The sequence below is a fragment of the Acomys minous genome (genome assembly GCF_964271855.1).
Source record: "Acomys minous genome assembly, chromosome: 8".
NCBI classification, from domain to species: domain Eukaryota; kingdom Metazoa; phylum Chordata; class Mammalia; order Rodentia; family Muridae; genus Acomys; species Acomys minous.
Genome location: NC_140489.1, coordinates 18,262,865 through 18,282,493, shown reverse-complemented (window position 1 = coordinate 18,282,493; position 19,629 = coordinate 18,262,865). Strand labels below are relative to the sequence as shown.

The 19,629-nt window shown below is 50.3% G+C and overlaps 1 protein-coding gene across 6 annotated transcripts in view; it reads right to left on the bottom strand.

The window, feature by feature from the left end:
* Nucleotides 1-1,844: 1,844 nt before the first annotated feature.
* GPR68 (G protein-coupled receptor 68) overlaps nt 1,845-19,629 on the bottom strand; it is a 33,553-nt gene continuing 15,768 nt past the window's right edge. For 2 of the 6 annotated variants that reach the window (XM_084793529.1, XM_084793527.1), the window contains exon 2: nt 1,845-3,896. In XM_084793529.1, coding sequence (XP_084649655.1) covers nt 2,676-3,803 — 1,128 coding nt within the window. In that variant the 5' untranslated portion in view covers nt 3,804-3,896 and the 3' untranslated portion in view covers nt 1,845-2,675. Of the gene's footprint in view, nt 3,897-12,929; nt 13,500-19,629 lie in introns of those variants that run through there. The other 4 variants (XM_084793532.1, XM_084793530.1, XM_084793528.1 and 1 more) reach the window with 3 other exon arrangements.

The following is a 19,629-nucleotide window of genomic DNA, read 5'->3' as shown; positions in this document are numbered from 1 at the left end:
GTAGTGAGTTAGCTGCCACTGCTGGTGTCTGTGGAGACTGGTCTGAGGGGCGAGGAACTTTGCAGGGAAGAAGTTGGCATTGTGACCTCTCTAGCTTACTCCAGCACAGACAGCGGCTGTCCTGTAATAGCTGCTAACAGAAAGAGAATGGGACCGAAATCCCACCATTTCCCTCAGAGTCCTGGATGCTGAGACCAGACAAATTCCAGGAATGAAGACTCCATTTCCCAGATGCTTAAAGCATTGGGTCAGATTCCGGCTCTTTCTAGACTACACGAGCTGACGGGAAACAGCAGATGGAGATGTAGTCTGTCCTGACGCTCTCTCCCACTCCTCTCGGGCCAGCCCACAGTCCAGTATGTGTAAACAGGAAGATGAGTCCTGTCTCACTAAGCAACACTGGGGAGTAAGAAAGGAATTTTAATGGCTTCTGTCACCTTCAGTCCAAACCAGATGGGCTTTTCCTCGCCGCCCTTCTCTTAGGAGAGAAAGCAGGATTTTAATCCTTAATAGTGGTCTTGCTTAGTCTGTTTGGAAGAAAAGATCTATCCTTCCATTACACTCCATGACTCCCGGAGCCTGACCCACAGAGGGATTAAGTGGTCCAAATCAAATTTATGTTTCAATAGGATGTGGGCAATCCTCAGTAATAAACATAGAGTCTGCCACTGTTGAGACGATGCTCCAACAGACAGAAAGTGTCAACAAACAAGGTGGGCCTCTCGCAACAAACCAGTTGATTCTGGGGAAATGCCAGAGAGATGAATGCGATAGGCCCTGTTCTGGTCTGATGGGGGCTCACTCTCACTGTAGGGGCAGCTACTCAACATACAAAGTCTCACATGGTCAAAGACAGAGGGAGTGGCATTTCCCAAGCCACAGGGCTGGACTTTGTCCTCAAAAGTCCCAGGATGGATTTGCAATACCCTGCACAGATGCATCTGGGGTAGATTTGCAACAACCCCCTGCACAGATGCATCCGGGGTAAATTTGCAACAACCCCCTGCACAAATGCATCCGGGGTAGATTTGCAACAACATGCTGCATTAATGCATAACCTTTGCCACAAGGCAGAAGAGAAAACCCTATTGCATTCGATGGCTTGGGCTTGACCACTTGTCTGGTGCTCTAGGGCAGCACGCAAGTTACCTTGAGTTTTCCCCAAGGTCAACGCCTGGATCTTCCTGAGTATTTGGGTTCCTTCAAGGACACTTGGGATCTCCCCGGTGTGGGCGGAGCCCCTGCCCTTAAAGACTGCACACACTCTGCTGCGATTGGCTACTTTGTTTTATTTGCAGACAGAAGTCACTACATGAACCCACCACACAGTCCAACACAGGGATGCTTGGCGTAAGAGAGAAGACAATACAAAACTACAGCTCTCATAGCAAGAGGAGATGGGTGGGCTCGGCTTATTCCAGTCCAAGCCAGCGCGAATCCAGAATTTCAGGTCAAGCGGGAGACACAGAACACTCAACTGTCACCATTGCCATAACGTCCTAGGCTGGGGTAGGTGTGGGCCTTTCTGGCATGCAGCATCTCTGCCAACTTCCCCACAGGAATGATTTCTACCAAAGTGGAGCCTGAGCTCAAACCTGTGGCCAAAAGACACGATGCTGTGTATCTTTCGTTAATTTAGTTGTACCTAGGAACTCTGGGAAACTGTCACACTCCCCTCAAAGGCTGCTGGATACTCTATAGTGTGTGGGGGGAGGGGAGAAGGATAGGAGTTTCTGACAGCAGTCATATGATCCTAGTATCCTAGTATATATATATAGTATCCTAGTATGTATGTATGTATATATATATATATATATATATATATATATATATATATATATATATATATATATATATATCCTAGTATCTTGGCCATGGACGCCCTGCCATTTTATAATCTCTCTCTTTTCCCTTAGGCTCTCAGGTATGGCACTCTGGTCAGATGGAAACAGAAAGCTAATGAGGAAAAGCCTACGTCAGGAAGCTGGCTAGGAACTCAGGCCCACGTTCTTCTACTCAGCTTTAGTATGACATTTTGAGAGCCCTGGAGTTTATTTGCCATCAGCCCTTGGGGTTGGGGAATCTGTCCAACTAGCCCTATAAAGGTGAGCCGTGTCTGGTGTTGGGGCATCTCCCCTGACTGCCCCTCCGCTCTTGTCCCTGCCCCATCCCCACCGGTGCCCTAAGCCCTGCCTGGTTCTTCACCTTAACCAGCCTTCTGTTCTAGACTAGTTATAAAGGCGAGTTCAAGTGCTGACGGTGACAATACAAGCACATTGGCTGGTACCATCTGTGACGACAGTAGCACTGGAAGGCGTGGCAGGTGAACACCCAGGTCCCTACTCTCCTCTTCCACATCCCCACCTAAGCTGCTCTTCGCAAACCTCCCGGAAGTGACCGTTCTGACTCCCTCCCACCTGTAGGCCAGGTGGCAGCAGAGAACATGAGAGAAGACAGGGCTCATTCATGCCCTCAACAGTGCCCTGGCCCAGCACACGGAGCAGGCTTCTAGAGACCAGACGGGCCTGGCTGTGGCCCAAGATCATTGTTCCTTCCTGAGGAAAGAGGCACCTGTACATGGCAAAGTGGGAGACAGCCACCGTGCAAGCTCCAGACCACAAGGCCTGTTGATGAAAGCATAGGCTTAGCTTAGCCTCACATACGGGCAACTCAAGCTAGGCCAACCCAACTGTGGAAGGCCCTCCCACTCCCAGCGAGTTAGGGGTCTGGAAGGCTGAGTGGAGCTTGGTTAACAACTCAGGCTCCTCACCCTGGCCTCCACTTTTCCCAGAGGCTTCAGCGGCCCCCAGAGGGTAGGCTTCCCTGGCCCTGCTTGTCCTGGAGCAGGTAAGGAAGGCTAGGCAGGCTCCTCGGAGGCGGGCTAGGTCCCTGTGAGTGGTCTCACTGACAAAGCAGTACAGCACCGGGTCAGCTACGCAGTTGAAGCTGGTGAGGAGGAGGGAGAAGTGGTAGATGTTGAAGATGCTCTTGGCAAACTCACAGCTGGCCTCCCAGAGGCTGCGTACCAGCAGCAGCACATGGTAGGGCAGGAAGCAAGCCAGGAAGATGACCACAGTGCTGAGCACCAGCCGCTGAATCTGGTCCTTGCGGCTCTTCTGGGTGCCGTGGCTGCGGCGCACAGCCCGCAGGATGCCCTGGTAGGAGGCCAGGAGCAGACAGATGGGGAAGAGAAAGCCCACCAGGAAGCGATAGTAGTTGATGCCACGCTGCCAGGCCTGGATGGGGTAGTGCTCAAAGCAGACACGGTGCCGGTCTTCGTCCTCAATGACCTCCTTATGCTTGAGGAAGTAGATGCTGGTCAGCAGCTCTTTGGCCCAGATGAGCACACTGACACCCACGGCCGCCTTCAGGGTGCGGAACTGGTGGAAGCGGAAGGGGTGGGCCACGGCCAGGTAGCGGTCGATGGAGATGCAGCAGAGGAAGCCCACGCTGATGTAGATGTTCTCGTAAAGGAGGATGCCGCACACCTGGCAGGATAGGTCACCGTGGGACCAGTGGTCGTGCTGCAGCACGTACTGCAGCCAGAAGGGGAGGGAACAGATATAAAACAGGTCCGCAATGGTCAGGTTACACAGGTAGACCCCCAGCTCGTTCCGGGCCTTGATCTGCAGGTAGCCGAAGTAGAGGGACAGGCAGTTGGCTGGGAAGCCCACCACCAGCACGGTCACATAGACCACCGGGGCCAGTGTCTGGTGGATGGTGTGGTCGATGGGGCAGGTCAGTGAGGCGTTTTCTGTACTGATGTTCCCCATCTTTGGGACAGAAGATGCCTTGCCCCTCATAGGCTTGGAGATGGGGGTCAGTCTCTCTCTCTGGCCATCTTGTTTCTGGAAGGCGACGCAAGTGTATCAAGATCTGGACATCACGGCAGACCCCTACAAGTCAAGGTGGGAAAGGCTTTGAATAATCACAGCTACTACTTATGTGACAACGGTTGCACGTCAGGCACCACTCTATGTGCGGTGTTCATTCAGAAGCCATACCAGCCAAGCAACTCCAGTGCAGCCAAACAAGACAGCCCAAAACACTGAGGTGCCGCTCACAGCTCCCCATCTCGGGTTCCCATTAGTTTCTCCTGTCCCTTATTTATTTTTCTGGTCCCTTGTTGCAAGCAAGGGAGGAGAGGAGGAAATCCTAGGAGCATGGCTAACCCCGGCTCCCCAAAGGATACCGGGGGCAAGAGTGGTTTAATCCTGAACACAGTGTGAGGGCTCCATCAGCGCACACGGTCTAACGTCATAGGTCTGTAGTAACTAAGGCCAACACTGAGGCTACGGATGCTCCAGGGACCTCTCCACATGGCATCTGAAGAGACATGCCCTGGCCCACATTCCTTCTGTGCTTTGGCAAGGGACAAAGGGACAGTTTCTCATCACAGGGCCCTGCAGGAGTTCCTGGGTTACCTCTCTCATCTCCTCGGTGGGTCTTGGGCAAGGTTCTGGACTAGGCATCAAAATAAGCAAAGGTCACACCAAGGCCCAGCGCTTGCCTGAGTATGTGAGTCACTAACATTTTCTGAGCCTCAATTTCCTCATCTGGAATTTGGGGATTAAAAACACCTTTCCTTTTTGGTCAGCATCAGACCACATCAGATGATGGATGGGGCTACACGGCAATGCTTGTTGGGGGGCAAGAGCGGCAGGGGGTGGCCGAGGGGGAGAGGCTGCAGTGTGTATGGGGCAAAAGTGGGCGGCAGGGGGGCAGAGGCTGCAATGTGTATCAGGGGCAAAAGGGGGACTCAAACGTGCTGTGCTTCCTCACCAAATTAGTGAGACACTCGCTGCACTGAGAATTTAACAAAGGAAACCCTAGACCACAATCGACTCTAATGGTGGAGGGTACTGTTTTGTTGCCAGTATATCTGATAAATTAACAGATCAAAACAGTAAAGGCTTGAACTGTTCTGTGGACTTAACCCTTCTCTCTGAGATGGAAAAAAAATCTCACTGGGGCTACATCAGCACTTTCCTTTTCTTCTTCATTTTAGTCTTTATTACTATTATTATATTTGGACAGCTTTGTCCTCCCATGTAGTTCAGACTGGTGTCAAAGTCACAAAACTCTGTGGGAGAATGGGGAAATAGAAGGATCCAGAGGGTCCTAGAAACCTACAAGAAGAACATTATGAAGGGCGAATCTGGGCCCAGGGATCCTGCTCAAACTATGGCACCAGCCAAGGACAATACAGGCAGTAAACATTGAACCAGATCTAGCTACCCAGATCTAGCCAATGGACAGGACAGTCTCCACAGTTGAGTGGAGAGTGGGGTCTGACTTTCACATGAACTCTGGTGCCACATGACCATGTCCCCTGGATGGGGAAGCCTGGTGGCACTCAGAGGAAGGACAGCAGGCTACCAAGATGAGACTTGATACCCTATGAACATATACAGGGGGAGGAAGTCCCCCTCAGTCACAGACATAGGGAAGGGGAGTAGGGGGAAAGCAGGAGGGAGGGAGGAACGGGAGGATACAAGGGATGGAATAACAACTGAGATGTAATATAAATAAATTAATAAAATATTTTTTTAAAGTCACAAAGTTCCTTCCTCAGTCTCCTTGGTGCTGGGGTGACAGCATGTGCCATCTGCCCTGATGAACTGGCACTTTCAAGTGTGTGTGTGTGTGTTTTATTTCTTGAAGAAACCCTTTTAGGTACATTTGCTAACTGTCTCCTGATGAAATTTGCTGTCATGGGTCTTCCATGTGTTTATACTGAGGTCACCTGGAAGGTGAAATGGCACTGGACTCTTACAGATTCCCCCCCCAACACACACACACACACACACACACACACACACACACACACACACACACACACACATTCTATCCCTAGCCAAAAACTGATTTCCCTTTCCCTTGAGAACCTAATGTCTACCTGATTGAAAATGCTAAGTTATGGGGCTGGAGCAATGGCTCAGTGGTTAAGAGCACTGCCTGCTCTTCCAAAGGACCCGGGTTCAATTCCCAGCACCCACATGGCAGCTCACAACTGTCTGTAACTCTAAGATCTGACACCCTCACACCAATGCACATACATTAAAAAAGAAAGAAAGAAAGAAAGGAAAGAGAGAAAGAAAGAAAATGTTAAGTTAAGCTGCTGGGTGCTGCCAGAAGATCAAGACTGGCCTTGGTGTACTCTTGGGAAAGATGAGGGCTAGCCGAGCTCCAGAGGGAACCATGGCCAAGAGAGGAACACCAAGCAGCCATGAACAAGTCTCAGCAGATCACAAGGCTTCAAGTTCCTGTGGCTCTCTCCAAAGCCGGCTCCTCTCCTTCACCCCTGCTCTCTGCTCCACCACCACCTCCTACCTCTTGCCTTGATGCCTGCCTGGCCCGGGGACCACTAGCACAGAGATGGCCAGCCAGGGGAGCTGTCCCAACTACTGGGGAGGGGCCCAGAGAAATCTGGAGCCCACAGTTCCAGTCCCAGGGTCCCTGAGGACCAACACAAGGAGTTTCTCTGAAGCCACAGTCAGTCTCGTAGACAACTGTGCTGTCACCCCCTCTAGCCTGAGGTTTCCGTACTCCTGATCCAGCTAGCCAAGGGTAGCCGTGGCCGAGAGGAAGAGAGACAGAGGAGTAGAGCACACTAGTATAATTTGGGCTTGAGAAGCTGAAGTAGGGGGCTTCAATGCCACCTGAGCTACAGAGTAAGACCTGTCACTTACACAATGGTACACACACACACACACACACACACACACACACACACACACACATATGTGGGGAAGTAGCACATATCCACATATCTGTAATCTCAGCAATTAAGAGGCGGAGCAATTAAGAACTCACTGTGAGTTCAAGAGCAGCCTGGGCTAGTTACATGGTAAAATTCTGTCTAGAAACAAAACAATATTTGAAGGAGGAAAAACATAGTCACATAAATTCATTACAGTATACTATCGTGATTATGACTAGCTGTTGCTCACATCTCCCTGTGTCTGATTTACAAATTAAGCTGTTTCATAGGTGCAGGTTACGTACATGTTTCAGAACTCATGGTGGAGATAGAGGTCAGGTCTACACTTCTGTGGTTTTAGGCATCTGCTGGAGGTGTCGGATCTTTGCCCTTAGGATAAGGTAGACACTATATGTTCACTTTTCCTGGACAAGGGGACCAGAATTCTCATGTGTTTTTAAATGAGCAGGAGATGGGTCAGGCCCAAAGCCATCCTTTCTCTCACCTGGATTCCAATGCCCTCAGAAGCACGTCCAGCTCCCCTCCACCCTCTACCCTAGCTCCCCTCCCCACCTCATCTCTGTCTCCAGCCAGCCTCATCCCAGCCCATGTCAGTCTTGGTCATCCTCCAGAGAAGCATCCCGAACCATCTCCTTGCTTTCCACACTTGGAAGCAGCCTCTCACACCTAGACTAAAAACCAAACACCCTTGCCAGGCCCATTCGGCCCACACGCTGGTACCAGCTGCCCCACCTTGTCTGCCACCCCACTTTGAGGCCACACAAGCAGCCTCTTGTGCCTGAGTCCCTGCGCCTGGATCTTGCCTAGCCTCCTCCTCTTCCTCCTCCTCCTCCTCCTCTTCCTCCTCCTCCTCCTCCTCCTCCTCCTCTTCCTCCTCCTCCTCCTCTTCTTCTTCTTCTTCTTCTTCTTCTTCTTCTTCTTCTTCATAAAGATCTATTTATTTATTATTATGCATACAGTGCTCTGCCTGCATGTACATCTGCAGGTCAGAGGAGGGTATCAGATCACATTATAGATGGTTGTGAGCCACCATGTGGTTGCTGGGAATTGAACTCATGACCTCTGGAAGAGCAGTCAGTGCCCTTAACCACTGAGCCATCTCTCCAGCCCTAGCCACTACTTCTTAAAGTTCTCCTCACTATGGCACCTGCCTGACCACGGCACCTGCTTTTTCTCTGCTAGAAAGACCTCTCCTGGCACCCACCTCGAGCACATATGAACACATACCACATCACACACATGAATGCACATAACACACACACACACACACATACACACACACACCTCTATCTCATTATCTGTCGGATTGCTTCACAAGCTTTCAGATTTACATCTTCTTTATTGAACTTGTGTGCCCTTTGGTGGCCAGTTTCCCCAGGGATGCAAATTCTAACACAGCAGAGGCCTTCCTACCTGTCACTATGTTCCCCCTAGCAGTGAGGACTGTTTAGGGAGTCCTTGGCTGACTAGGTAAGTAGGCTTTAAAAGGGGAGACTTGGGCCAGCTCAGCTGAGATGGCTCAGCTGGTAAAGGCACTTGCCACCAAGCCCCCATGGCCCAAACGGTGGAAGGAGAGAACAGAGTCCCGCAAGTTGTCCTCTGACCTTCATACACGTGCCATGCAGGAGTTAGTAACAGAGTCCAGACCCCTGGAATACATGTAAATACATGCAAACTGCCTATAATTCTAGGCTTGGACCGCAGAGATAGGGGGTCCCTAGAACAAGCTGGCGAGCCATTTCAGGGAACCCTGTGTTTGATTTAAAGATTTTGCTTCCATAAGTAAAAGAGAAAAATGACTGAGAATGATCCCTGACATCAACGCTGGGCCTCCACATGCAGACAAGCAGACAGACAGACACACACATACACAGAGACAGACAGACACACACACACAACGGAAAAGAAAAGGGGGCAGGGAACACAGGCCCCAGCCTTCCACAGACCAGAACAGACGAAGCCTCCTTCTTAAAACATGTCCTGTCAGGTCTTGGAAATTCCCTGATAGTCACCAGGCCCCACGTCTGTTGTTTACTAGTGGTGAGTGTGTGGATGTGTGGGGTAGGGTGGGGTGAGGCTTGTAGCTTCCTCTTCCCAAGCCAGCAGTAAGCTACTTCTGGCAACCAAAGTCAGAAACATTCCAGCCTCCAGAGCCAAGACGCAGCACTGACTACAGTTTGGTTGAGGCACCGCCCACGTTCACTTCAGAGCGAAAAGAACAACAGTTTTCGAACCGTCATCATTGTCTCAGCCTCCAGAGTTCTCCAACTGCCTGGGTCTGAGAAAGGGGCCCTCAAAAATTCCCATCACAAACAAGTTCCTAGGAGATGCGGAAGATGCAGGGTTGCTGGACCACACCTCACGTGTTTCGAGTAGCAAGGCACCAGAAGAGTCTAGAAGGTCATGGGCTCAGATTCTAAGCACACCTCCTTTCACAAGTTCCTGAGCAGGGGACAGAGGCAGCTGGAAGGGACTTAAAACCCATCAGGAACTCTGAGCAGAACAAGGGCACAGGCCCTGGGCATTTCTAGACTGCTTCTACAGGCAATGTCTCCAGTGTCCCTCATGAGGTGGTGACTGCAAGTGTCCCTGGGGCTGCTCCTTTAGCTTGCAAAATGTTTGATTTATTAAGGTCACTTTATTAGGACTCTGTTTCTGTACTCTGGCTCCACCTTCTCAACCTTATCTTCGTTTCTCTTTAAGACATAAGGTGACTCAGGTCCAAAGAGACGGCTTGTCCAACAGTCCAGTACTTCTAGAACAGGTATTTGAGGAACATGTGCACTGCACACAAAGCCAGGCTACATACATGAGGAACTTAGGAAAAATGAAAAGAGCACCCCTCCCCCCACACACACCCCAGGAACTGTTTCCAAGCCTAGAGGCCACGAAGGCCACATGCACTGATCACCGCATAGAGATGCGGCACCTGGTGGGTGCGAGGGCATCTCTCACACCTCAGTGTTGGCTCACTCTTGTTACTCCACACGTGCTTTCCGTGATTCCAACCCCATCACACACTGACGGCTGGCTCCCAATGCTTTCCCTAGGCGAATGGCTGCACAAACCACTCCTGCAACCTCACAAAATATACTCAGTGGGGTCTCACACTTGGTCCAGCATTTTGTCCACCAAATCTGTTCTTAGAAAAGATGTCCCCATTGCCCAATAATTCACCATAAATGGACAGTCTTTGGATTCCTCCATCATCTTTTTCACTTCAAGTAAGTTGCCAACATGTAGAATTTTCAACTCCCACATGTTTGAAAGCATGCCTCCTTTCTTGCTTTCTCTTACCAGCACCCAACAATGGCTTGGTCAAGACTCCATCCTGAAGTCAGTGCAACTGCCTCAAGTCCTTTCATGTCTGTAACTCACCACCTAAAAGGCATCTTCAGAAACACAAATCTAACCACGCCATACACTGGCTGCCCACCCACTCACTCACCCACTCACCCACTCACTCACCCACTCACCCATCCATCCTCTATGCATCCCAAATCCATCAACCACCCATCCAACATCTGTCCATTTGCCCATCATCAGTCCATCCATCCATCATCCATCCATCCATTATCTATCTATCCATCCATCCTTCCATCAATCCATCCATCAATCATCTATATATCCATCATCTATTCATCCATCCATCCATCATCTGTCCATCCATCCATCATCCATCCATCATCCATCCATCCATCCATCATCCATCCATCCATCCATCATCCATCCATCATCCATCCATCCATCCATCATCCATCCATCATCCATCCATCCATCCATCATCCATCCATCCATCCATCATCCATCCATCATCCATCCATCCATCCATCATCCATCCATCATCCATCCATCCATCCATCATCCATCCATCATCCATCCATCCATCCATCCATCCATCATCCATCCATCCATCCATCATCCATCCATCATCCATCCATCCATCCATCATCCATCCGTCCATCCATCCATCCATTAATCTATCCATCCATTACCCATTTATCCATCATCAATCCACCCACCCATCCATCTACTCAGCCTCCCACCTGTATCTATCCATCCAAACACTCTTCCTAGAACAGTCACTGAATGTCCTTTGTTTTAGAAGGCACTACACTATGCACAGGCCCTAACATTTTATCCCTATGAAGAAGAGCAGATAAGTGAAGTAAACTTATAGGACGAGCACAAGACTTTGCGGGCGTTCTTTAGAGGCAGCCTAATGTGGTGAGGAAAGCCTTCCTGAGCGGCAACAGTCAGACTAGGGCCAAGAGAAAGAGGAAGGGCTTCCCAAAGAATGGGGAGTTTCTGCCTGTGGAAAACGTGTGCAAGTGGGAGAAAATGAGTGCTTCTGGGGAACTGAAAGTAGCTTGCCATGAAAGGACATAGGTAGAAGGCAGACATGGCCAGAGAGGAAACAGGAATGCTAACAATTCAGAAAGGAAGCGAAAGGCAGGGGAAATGGAGAGGTTCTTCAATGCCTGGCCCCCAGGCCTCCCAAAAAGTACTTGTTAGTTGGGTGGGTAGGCACAGAGGTGGGTGGGAAGTAGACGTATAGGTAAGGTGCGGATGAATGGGTGGGAGTGTGGGTGAGTGGCCAGATATGTGACAGGTAGACACGTTGATGGGTGTGTTGATGAGTGAGGTAGGTGGGGAAGGAGACAGAGTTGGAGTGGACGGGCAGAGACGGGAGATGGGTGTGGAGTTTGCGGCTGGGTGCTGGAGCAGTGATGTCACTATCAGAAGTAGGGAAGCAAGATGGAGGAATCTCTGAGGCTGCTTTAGAGGGACAGTGAGTTGCTATCACAGCCAGCTCACCTTCCGGCCACCTCTGAGGCTGAAGCCTCGAGTGGAAGTGACGTCTTCCCAGGACCGCCCTTCTTCTACCTGGAATCCAGAAGCACTTTCATCCTCAAAAACTAAATATTATGTTGGACATGGACGTATTTAAAGCCACAAAAGCGGAGGCACATTTGCATGGCCTCTGCTAGCCAGGTACAGTTCTGTACATCCATTCCACCTCTCCAGTGAGAACACAGGGGGGTCAGAGATGTGCCAGCTGCCTGGAGATCCCATGCTGGGATATGGCAGGTCAGCCTTCAAACTTTGGCCCCGACTTTGCGTTACACATCACTTTGCCACCACTGATGAAGATCACTAAGCAACCAGCTTCAGCCTTCAGACCCAGCCGACACCACCACAGGGGCCAATAGGCTTTGCTGTGGGCTAGCCTCCTGCTCCTGGAGGGTGTTTCACCAGGCTTACCCACTATGCACCCAGTTCTTGGTCTCCCATGGGGAAAGGATATGCAGAAAGCAGTGAAAACAGCTCTTTACCATCCAGCCGAACAACTGACTAGAACTGCACACAAAGTGACAGCGCCTAGAGGCAGATCTTGATACACATGCGAATCTGAGTAGAAGCCACCAAGGGTTTTAATGACCGGGAGAGTTGAAGTCCTGACAGGGAAGAAGCGCATCTCTCATGAGAGCTGCTTCCAGGTGGGAGGCAGAGACAGAGAGCTGGGTCTCCCCTGGTGTAGGAAGAACCATTTCTGCAGCCCCCATTCTTCTGCGTGCTGCGCTCAGCACGTACTTAGACAGAGTCTCTTGGTGCCGGGGACTGCTAACAGCCTCAGCCCACAGAACTGGGGATTTCCTGTATGCCTGGTTCCCTTCCCCCAGCTGGCTAACCATCCAGACATTTACACAGGCTGTTCCCAGAGGAACTAGGGTACCTGACAAGTACGAAGGCAGGTTTCAGAGGAATCCGCCCCCATGCCCGCAAAGGATAGAAATTGACTGGTTTTTTCCCCTCCTATTCCCACCTTTCCCGCAAACAGTTTCATTTCTACAATGACAAAGACAATTTCTAATGTCCTGTACCAAGTCCCTGTAAGTTGTGTGGGGCTGGCATTGCTAAGCCATGTCACAGATCCTGAAGGCCAGGAAGGCTGAACCAGTTCCCAAAGCTTACACAGTACATCAGGCTGAATCTGAATCCAGAACAAAAGCAGCCAGGCACTCAATGGCTACCTTGAAAGACAACAAAAACAAAGCAGAAACAACAGTAGAAAATACACTTGAGCGTGTGGCCCTGTACACACAGAGACGCACACAGTCACACAGACACACACACATACACATGCACATGGATACATGCGTGTACATGTGGATTCAGAGAACCACCCTTCTACAATGCTTACCTGTTGCTTGTCATGCTTGCTGGTATTTCCTCATCTGCTTCATTCATTATAAGATCAGGTCTTGAGCTATTAAATCGATTTCTGTCCCACGAGTAGGTCAGTTTGGAAACTATCCAGTCCCATACCCACACTGACCAGCTTTTTGTGAAGCCTGCTGGAAAGGCAAAGGAAGGCAGTGGGGTGTCCACTGCCAGTTGAGGGGCAGATGGGGCATCAGCAGTGAGGTCCAGCCTCAGCAGCCCCCGGGGGGGGGGGGCGTCCTCTGCAGGAGAGCCTAGCAAGAGTTGGTTCTGATTCAGCCCACCCAGCTAGGTTCTACCCTCAAGCCTCCACCAGCTGTAATCCTACAGCTCAACCTCACAGTGCTCAGACAACCCTGACCTGGACGAGCGCTCCCTCTCTCAGTTCCTGCAGAAAAACCTTCCGGCTCATGTAGAAAATCCCCTGCTGGAGGCTACCCACTCCTGAGCTGAGGCAGAATCATGTGAACTCCAATCTGGTGTCAGGCTGGGCGGTTGCCGAGGAACCACCCGCCTGCAGGAGGATGCAGGCGGCTGAGCGGAGCCCTGCACACAACCTCCGGTGCTCTCAGGCTTTTTACGTGTTCCGGGTGGAGTCAGGGAGCAGCCTTGGAGAAATTAAAACAGGTGCTATGGACTGGAGCCTCAGAAAGAGTTGGGTACACTGATTCTGGCTATCACTACCTTGAGCACGTGCTAGACACCAGGAGACATGCAACATTGAACCCTGTATCTGGAGTTTTCGCCGGAGCCCCCCAGGTCTGCACTGTGGTTGCTGACTTAGGGCTGTCAGAAGCAAGGACAAACTAGCAACTGGCATGGACAGGAAAAGCAGATGTTTGGATTCCTGGCCTCAAGCCCTTCCTCCCAGCAACTAACATCTGGATGAGTGGGTTATGGGGCATGTGGACCGTGCCACCAGGGGAACTGGCAGGGAACTGGCGAGATGGAGCGTGTGCAAACCCCGGAAGTCTCAAGCTCGAGCTCCGCAGGGTAAAGAACTGCTCCCTCCCTGTTCTAAGCCTGCATGCCCTGGCAACCCCAGACTCTCAGGGTAGTCACAGGTAGTCACCTGGATGCAAATAGAGCATCACCAGCATCCAAGCCACAACCAATGAAATACATTCACCACCACCCCAAGCCCAACCCTACTCCCCAAGGTTCATATGGTACTTGTGCACCATGGTACAAAGGCACATAAGCCGTTTCACTAAATATCATCTAAAAGTTGCTGTTTTGTTGGGATAGCTCTGAGCTAAGAGAGCTGTAACACTAAAATCCTTGGAGAAGGCCCTCCACCCAGACCCTCAGCCCCCACTGGCACTCCCAGCTGGACCAGGATCCTGCAGACCCCACCCGTTCCAATCTCTGCTTCATCTTTCCCAGCTTGGTGTCTGGCAGAGAGAGGAAACAGAATGCAGAACGACAGTGGGTCTCGCCTTGGCCCCATTCGTCAGAAAACACTTCAGAGGCTATTTTTAAAGTGTATGCATGCCAGGCTCCACCCCAGCCCAATTAAGTGGTCTGAGCATCAGTGTTCTGCAGAGTTTCCTGGTCAACACTAACATGGATGGGCAAATGGGACCTTCTCCAAAGACCCCACAGAGCAGCGGTATCAGAGTCAAAGCTCTGGGCAGGATAGCCTGTGTGGCCCCGAGCATCACCAAGAGCAGCCAAGAGCATCACCCTGGCCCATGAACTCTTCCTACCCTTGGGAGCACTGGTGAAACCCTGCTGGGTTTGCTTACCCACTGTACTACACAGGCCAAGCTGTAGGAAGTTCCCCAGGCCAGCCCCTCAGCTACAAGTGGGAAAACCTGGGCCTGCATAGAACCTGAAGGATGACTGAGCTATGACCGAGGTCTGAGACTGACGTCAGGGGCCTTGTTCTCTTGGCTTAACCATCTGCTTCCAAAACAGGGTCACAATACACCTGGAGGCTGAGTACACCACACATAGAGAGCCCAGGGGACATGACATCACTGTGGTGTGCCTGGGACCTGTCTTCTCCAGAGAGAGAACGGCTGGGGTCCTGTATGCAACAGTGTTAGTTGAGGATCCTTCCAAGAAATGCCAGCACATAAGAGGCCTTTTCCAACTGTCACTTACATTAATTGCTAATTGGAGGTCTAAAGTTACAGCAAGGCTCACTTGTTCTGAGGCAGCCATCTGCCAGAGTCAGAAGTTATGCCTGAGGTCTGGAGTGTACTTGGCTTTCCATGATGTCATATGGGGGGGGAGGGAAAACATAAGACTGATGATGACTTCTTGATACCCACCCCCAGGTCATACCAGGTCACAGAGAGCACCTCTGATCCTCCCTGCAGTGTGGCCCAGCTTAGCAGGACACATAGACACAGCACCCACACCATTACCTTGCACACCTTCAGGGGCCAGTAATGGCGTCGTGAATGCCCCTCCAGGACACCCAGGGACCAGGAAAGTGTTCTACTCCTGCTAGCAGACGCATAAATCTTCACCTGGAATAGCACTCCCTGCCAACCCACCCAGGCCAGGCACACTGGTGGAGGGATTATTTAATCCGTGCCTTCTGAAGTGCCCGTGTAGTAGAAAAAACAGAGCCCTTGCTGGGTTCCTTGGGAGGGGGGGGGCAGATTTTCTCTTCAGTAGTGACACTAGAGGTCCCATAAGCCTCTGCCCTTGACAAACATCTCCAATAAAACCTACAATTACGTACAAGCAACGAGCCTGTCACACTGCTGCGGCATCAAGAAAAGCACACCCCTGCCCTGCCTCCCGGCTCCTGCCCTTCAGCTAAAGAGGAGAAAGTGAGGAGAAGCCACTGCAGGGCAGGGAAGGGTAGGAAGATGGAGGGACGGAGTAGGACCAGGCCTGCTGCCTCTGGGTCTTTTCCCTCCCTCCTCCCCCCCCCCTTTAGATTTTAAAGATACAGTCTCTTATGTAACTCAGGCGATCTGAAACTTGACTGTGTAGCCCAGGCTGGCCTAAGCCGTGGAAGTGCTGGGATTACAGACATGCTTTACCATGTCTCTCCACCATACTCCCGCCCTGTGACGGTGACTGCAGTTGGGAAGGACTGTGGACCCCCACTGGGCAGAGCCCTGGCTGTCCCTATTGTGCCACAGCGTAATTGCAACTGCTTCTGGGGCCCGCCTCTAAAGAGTTGTGGACTCTCCTTGGCTGCTCTGGGAGCCTCTGGCTGCCCTTTGTTTTGAGGCAAAAGTCTATTCTGAGATACACAGTTCTAGGCCACAAGGTCTTAGTTACCCACCATCTCCCCCAGAAATCCAGGCAATGTGGGAGGCAGCATAAATAGCCCCTGGGGTCTACACATGGTCTCTAGCATATGGGAGCCACCCCATGGCCACTTGGAGGCCAGCACAGGATGGAGGGTAGGGGCACAGGCTCTGACCCAGACCTGGAGGTCAAGTACAGCACATCCACGTCTTGTAACCTTGAGAATCACACATGCTTCTGACTTCATGAAGCTCTAGCAAAGTGGCTGGCACTTAGTAGGTCCTAAGAAAAAAGACCCAGTGAGATGGTGATGATGATGGTGATGGTGATGATGATGATGATGATGATATTGATCCTGGAGTTAGAAATTCCTGACTCACCATCTGAGGACCCAAACCAGGGTAAGAGGTAAGGCTGGCCAGCTCAAGGGACTCAAATTACACTGCCAATTTGAAGCCAATCAGGGTGCAGGGTCTGAGGGGCTCATCAGGGGTTCTGGTAATGTAAGAAGTGCCTGTAACCAGCCACCTGCAGCTGAGTGCTGTCTCTAGTAGCTGTGTGTTACCTAGGACATGCTTGTACTCAAGGAGGCTCTGCAAAGGTCACCTAGATTTCAAAAGAGGCTGGGTGTGGTTAAAGATGTCTTCAAAGATTAAGACATTTTGTTTGCCAATGTGTTCAGTACTCATCTTTCTTGGGGGGGGAGGGACCTCAATATCTATATAGCAGCCACTGAGGATGTGATTGTCAACCAGTGGTTGTTCTGGTTTTAAGAAAAAGTAGTGTGTGTGTGTGTGTGTGTGTGTGTGTGTGTGTGTGTGTGTGTGTGCATGTGCCACAGTGCATGTGTGGAAGGCAGAGGAGTACTTTGTGGCAGTGGCTTCTTCTTCCACCCTCACATCTGTTCTAGTGGCTGAACTGTCACCAGACTGCCACAAACAGTTCTGGGGATCCAAAGTCCAATATAACTTTTTTAAAAAATCAACTGTCCCCAAACTAAATTCTTTTTGGGGGGAGCTCAAGGCACCGCAAGTACCTTTCCTGATGAGACATTTTGCATGCTGTTTTAATTTTTTTTTTTTTTGACACAGGGCCTCTCTACACAACTGTTCCGGAATTCACTGTGTAGATCAGACTGGCCTTGAACTCACAGAGATCTACCTGCCTCTGCCTTTAGGGTGCTAAGATTAAAGTTGGGCACCACAACGCCCGGTTCTGTTTTAATTCTCTGCTTCATAGATGAGGCATGAGATTCAGACAGAAATCAGTTTGCTCAGGGCTACATAGCTGGGAAGCATATGAGGCATGATTTGAACACCACATAAGGCTTTAGACCAGGCCTTTGCTGGTCTACTTTTAGTTGCTACTAAAGCAGATTGCCACAAACAGGGTTGCTTAAAAAACACAAACTTCTCACCTTACAGTTCTGGGAATCCAAAGTCCAATATAACTTTAAAAAAAATCAACTGTCCCCAGGCTGAATTCTTTTTGGGGAGAGCTCAGAGGGTCACCTCATCTTTTTCAGCTTCTAGAAGCTTTCAGCATCCCACAGCTGTGGACATTTTTCCATTTCCAGAACTTGCAGTGGTGGACTGAACCCTCTACATCGCATGACGGTCTGTGGCTCCTGTCAACATGTCTTCTTTCTCCTCCCTCCCTTTCTACTTTCAAGGACCCTTGTGACAAACTGTGTCCACCCAATTAGCACTAGGAAGTCTTTATTTTAACGTCAGCTTACTAGAGACCTTAGCTCCTTTTGCCTATGACCTTAAGTCGGCATTTCTCGATCTGTGGGTTGCCATTCCTTTGGGGATCAAATGACCCTTTCATGGGGGTCACATACCAGATATCCTGCAATATGAGGCAGATATACATTATAATTCATAACAGTAGCAAAGTTACAGTTATGAAGTTCTAAAATAATAATTTTATGGTTGGGGGGGGTCACCACAACACAAGGAACTGTATTAAAGGGTCACAGCTTTAGGAAGGTCGAGAACCACTGTCTTTGTCTTTGCAAAGGCCTCACTGGGGTAAGGGGCTATACCCCAGTCAAGACAAGGTCTACAGTTTTGAAACCAAGCCACATGGGTCAATCATCAATGTTTGAGGAGGGTGGGTATGATGGCGCCTCTGGGTGGAGGTGAGCTTCGAGCTGTGCCCTGAGAGCCAAGCATGGGCAGCAAAATTCTTGAGAGTGAAGCAAGGAGGAGGTTCCTCAGCCTCTTAGCATCTGTGCTGTGTGACCAGCTTTTAACCATCTCTTCCCAGCCTCCATTCCTCTTCCCCAAATAAATGCCCGTTATCTCCATGTTCTTCTTTTCAGTCTTGAAGGCCACTCCCTTTCCCAATTACTCCAAAGCACCGTGGCTGATCTTAGGGACACCTGTATCAGTAACCCCTGGCTGCCTATTTGAATGCAGATTCCAGGTACTGGACCCACAGATGCAGAATCTCTTAGGGGGCTGGAGAGACAGCCCAGTGGTTGGGAACACTTGCTGTGAAATCGTGAGGACCAGAGTTTGGATCCCAGAACCCATGTAAGAAGGCAAGCATCTTGCTGCGCATGATGGTGCGTGCCTTCAGTCCCAGCATCTTGCTGGACATGATGGTGATGCCTTCAGTCCCAGTAGTTGGGAGGCAACTACAAATAGATCGCTGTGAGTTTGAGGCCCCCCTGGTCTACACGGTGGACTACATAATGAGACCCTGTCTCAAGACAACAACAACAACAACAACAACAACAACAACAACCTTGGACCCCTGGAGAGATAACTCAGCACTTAAGATCAATGACTGCTCTCCCAGAGGACCCATTTTCAATTCCTATAGCCATCTGTAACTCCAGTTCCAAGGGAATCAGACACCAAAAACAATCATACCCATAAAATAAAAATAAATATTTTAATTGAAAAAAGTAAATAACAATGACAGCAAAAGCTGGGTATCCACAAATGTCTGTGCGAGGAAATAATAGGGTCCATTTTCAGAACAAAACTGCCTTGAGGCCGGGCAACAAATGAACAATAAGCTCTGGCCACTGCTAATGCCTGCTAGCCTAGCGACCTCTATCCAAACTAGACATTTAGAGAAGAAAATTATTAATAGCCAAGTTTCCCTCATGATCTACAGAGGTCATGCTCCTGAAAAGCTAAAAGAAAAGCATGGGCCATCCACCCATGGCCTTCACTGAGAAATAGGCAAGCATAAGTGACAGATGACATGATAGACTGGACCTCCTCCCAATACTCAGCCATTTGAGGACAATGAGGAAGGGGCCCATGCTCAGATTAGTAAGCCTGTTCTCTGCTGTGTATTGTTGCACTGGCTGCTTAGTCTTTGGGTTGGTGGCCAACGTTGCAAGGTTGTAATATAAGCTGCCTCGCTTTCAGTACTCCGCATTATTATGACTGAGGAGTCTTTGCTCCTCACAACCTGTAACTCCAGCTCCAGAGCTCTGA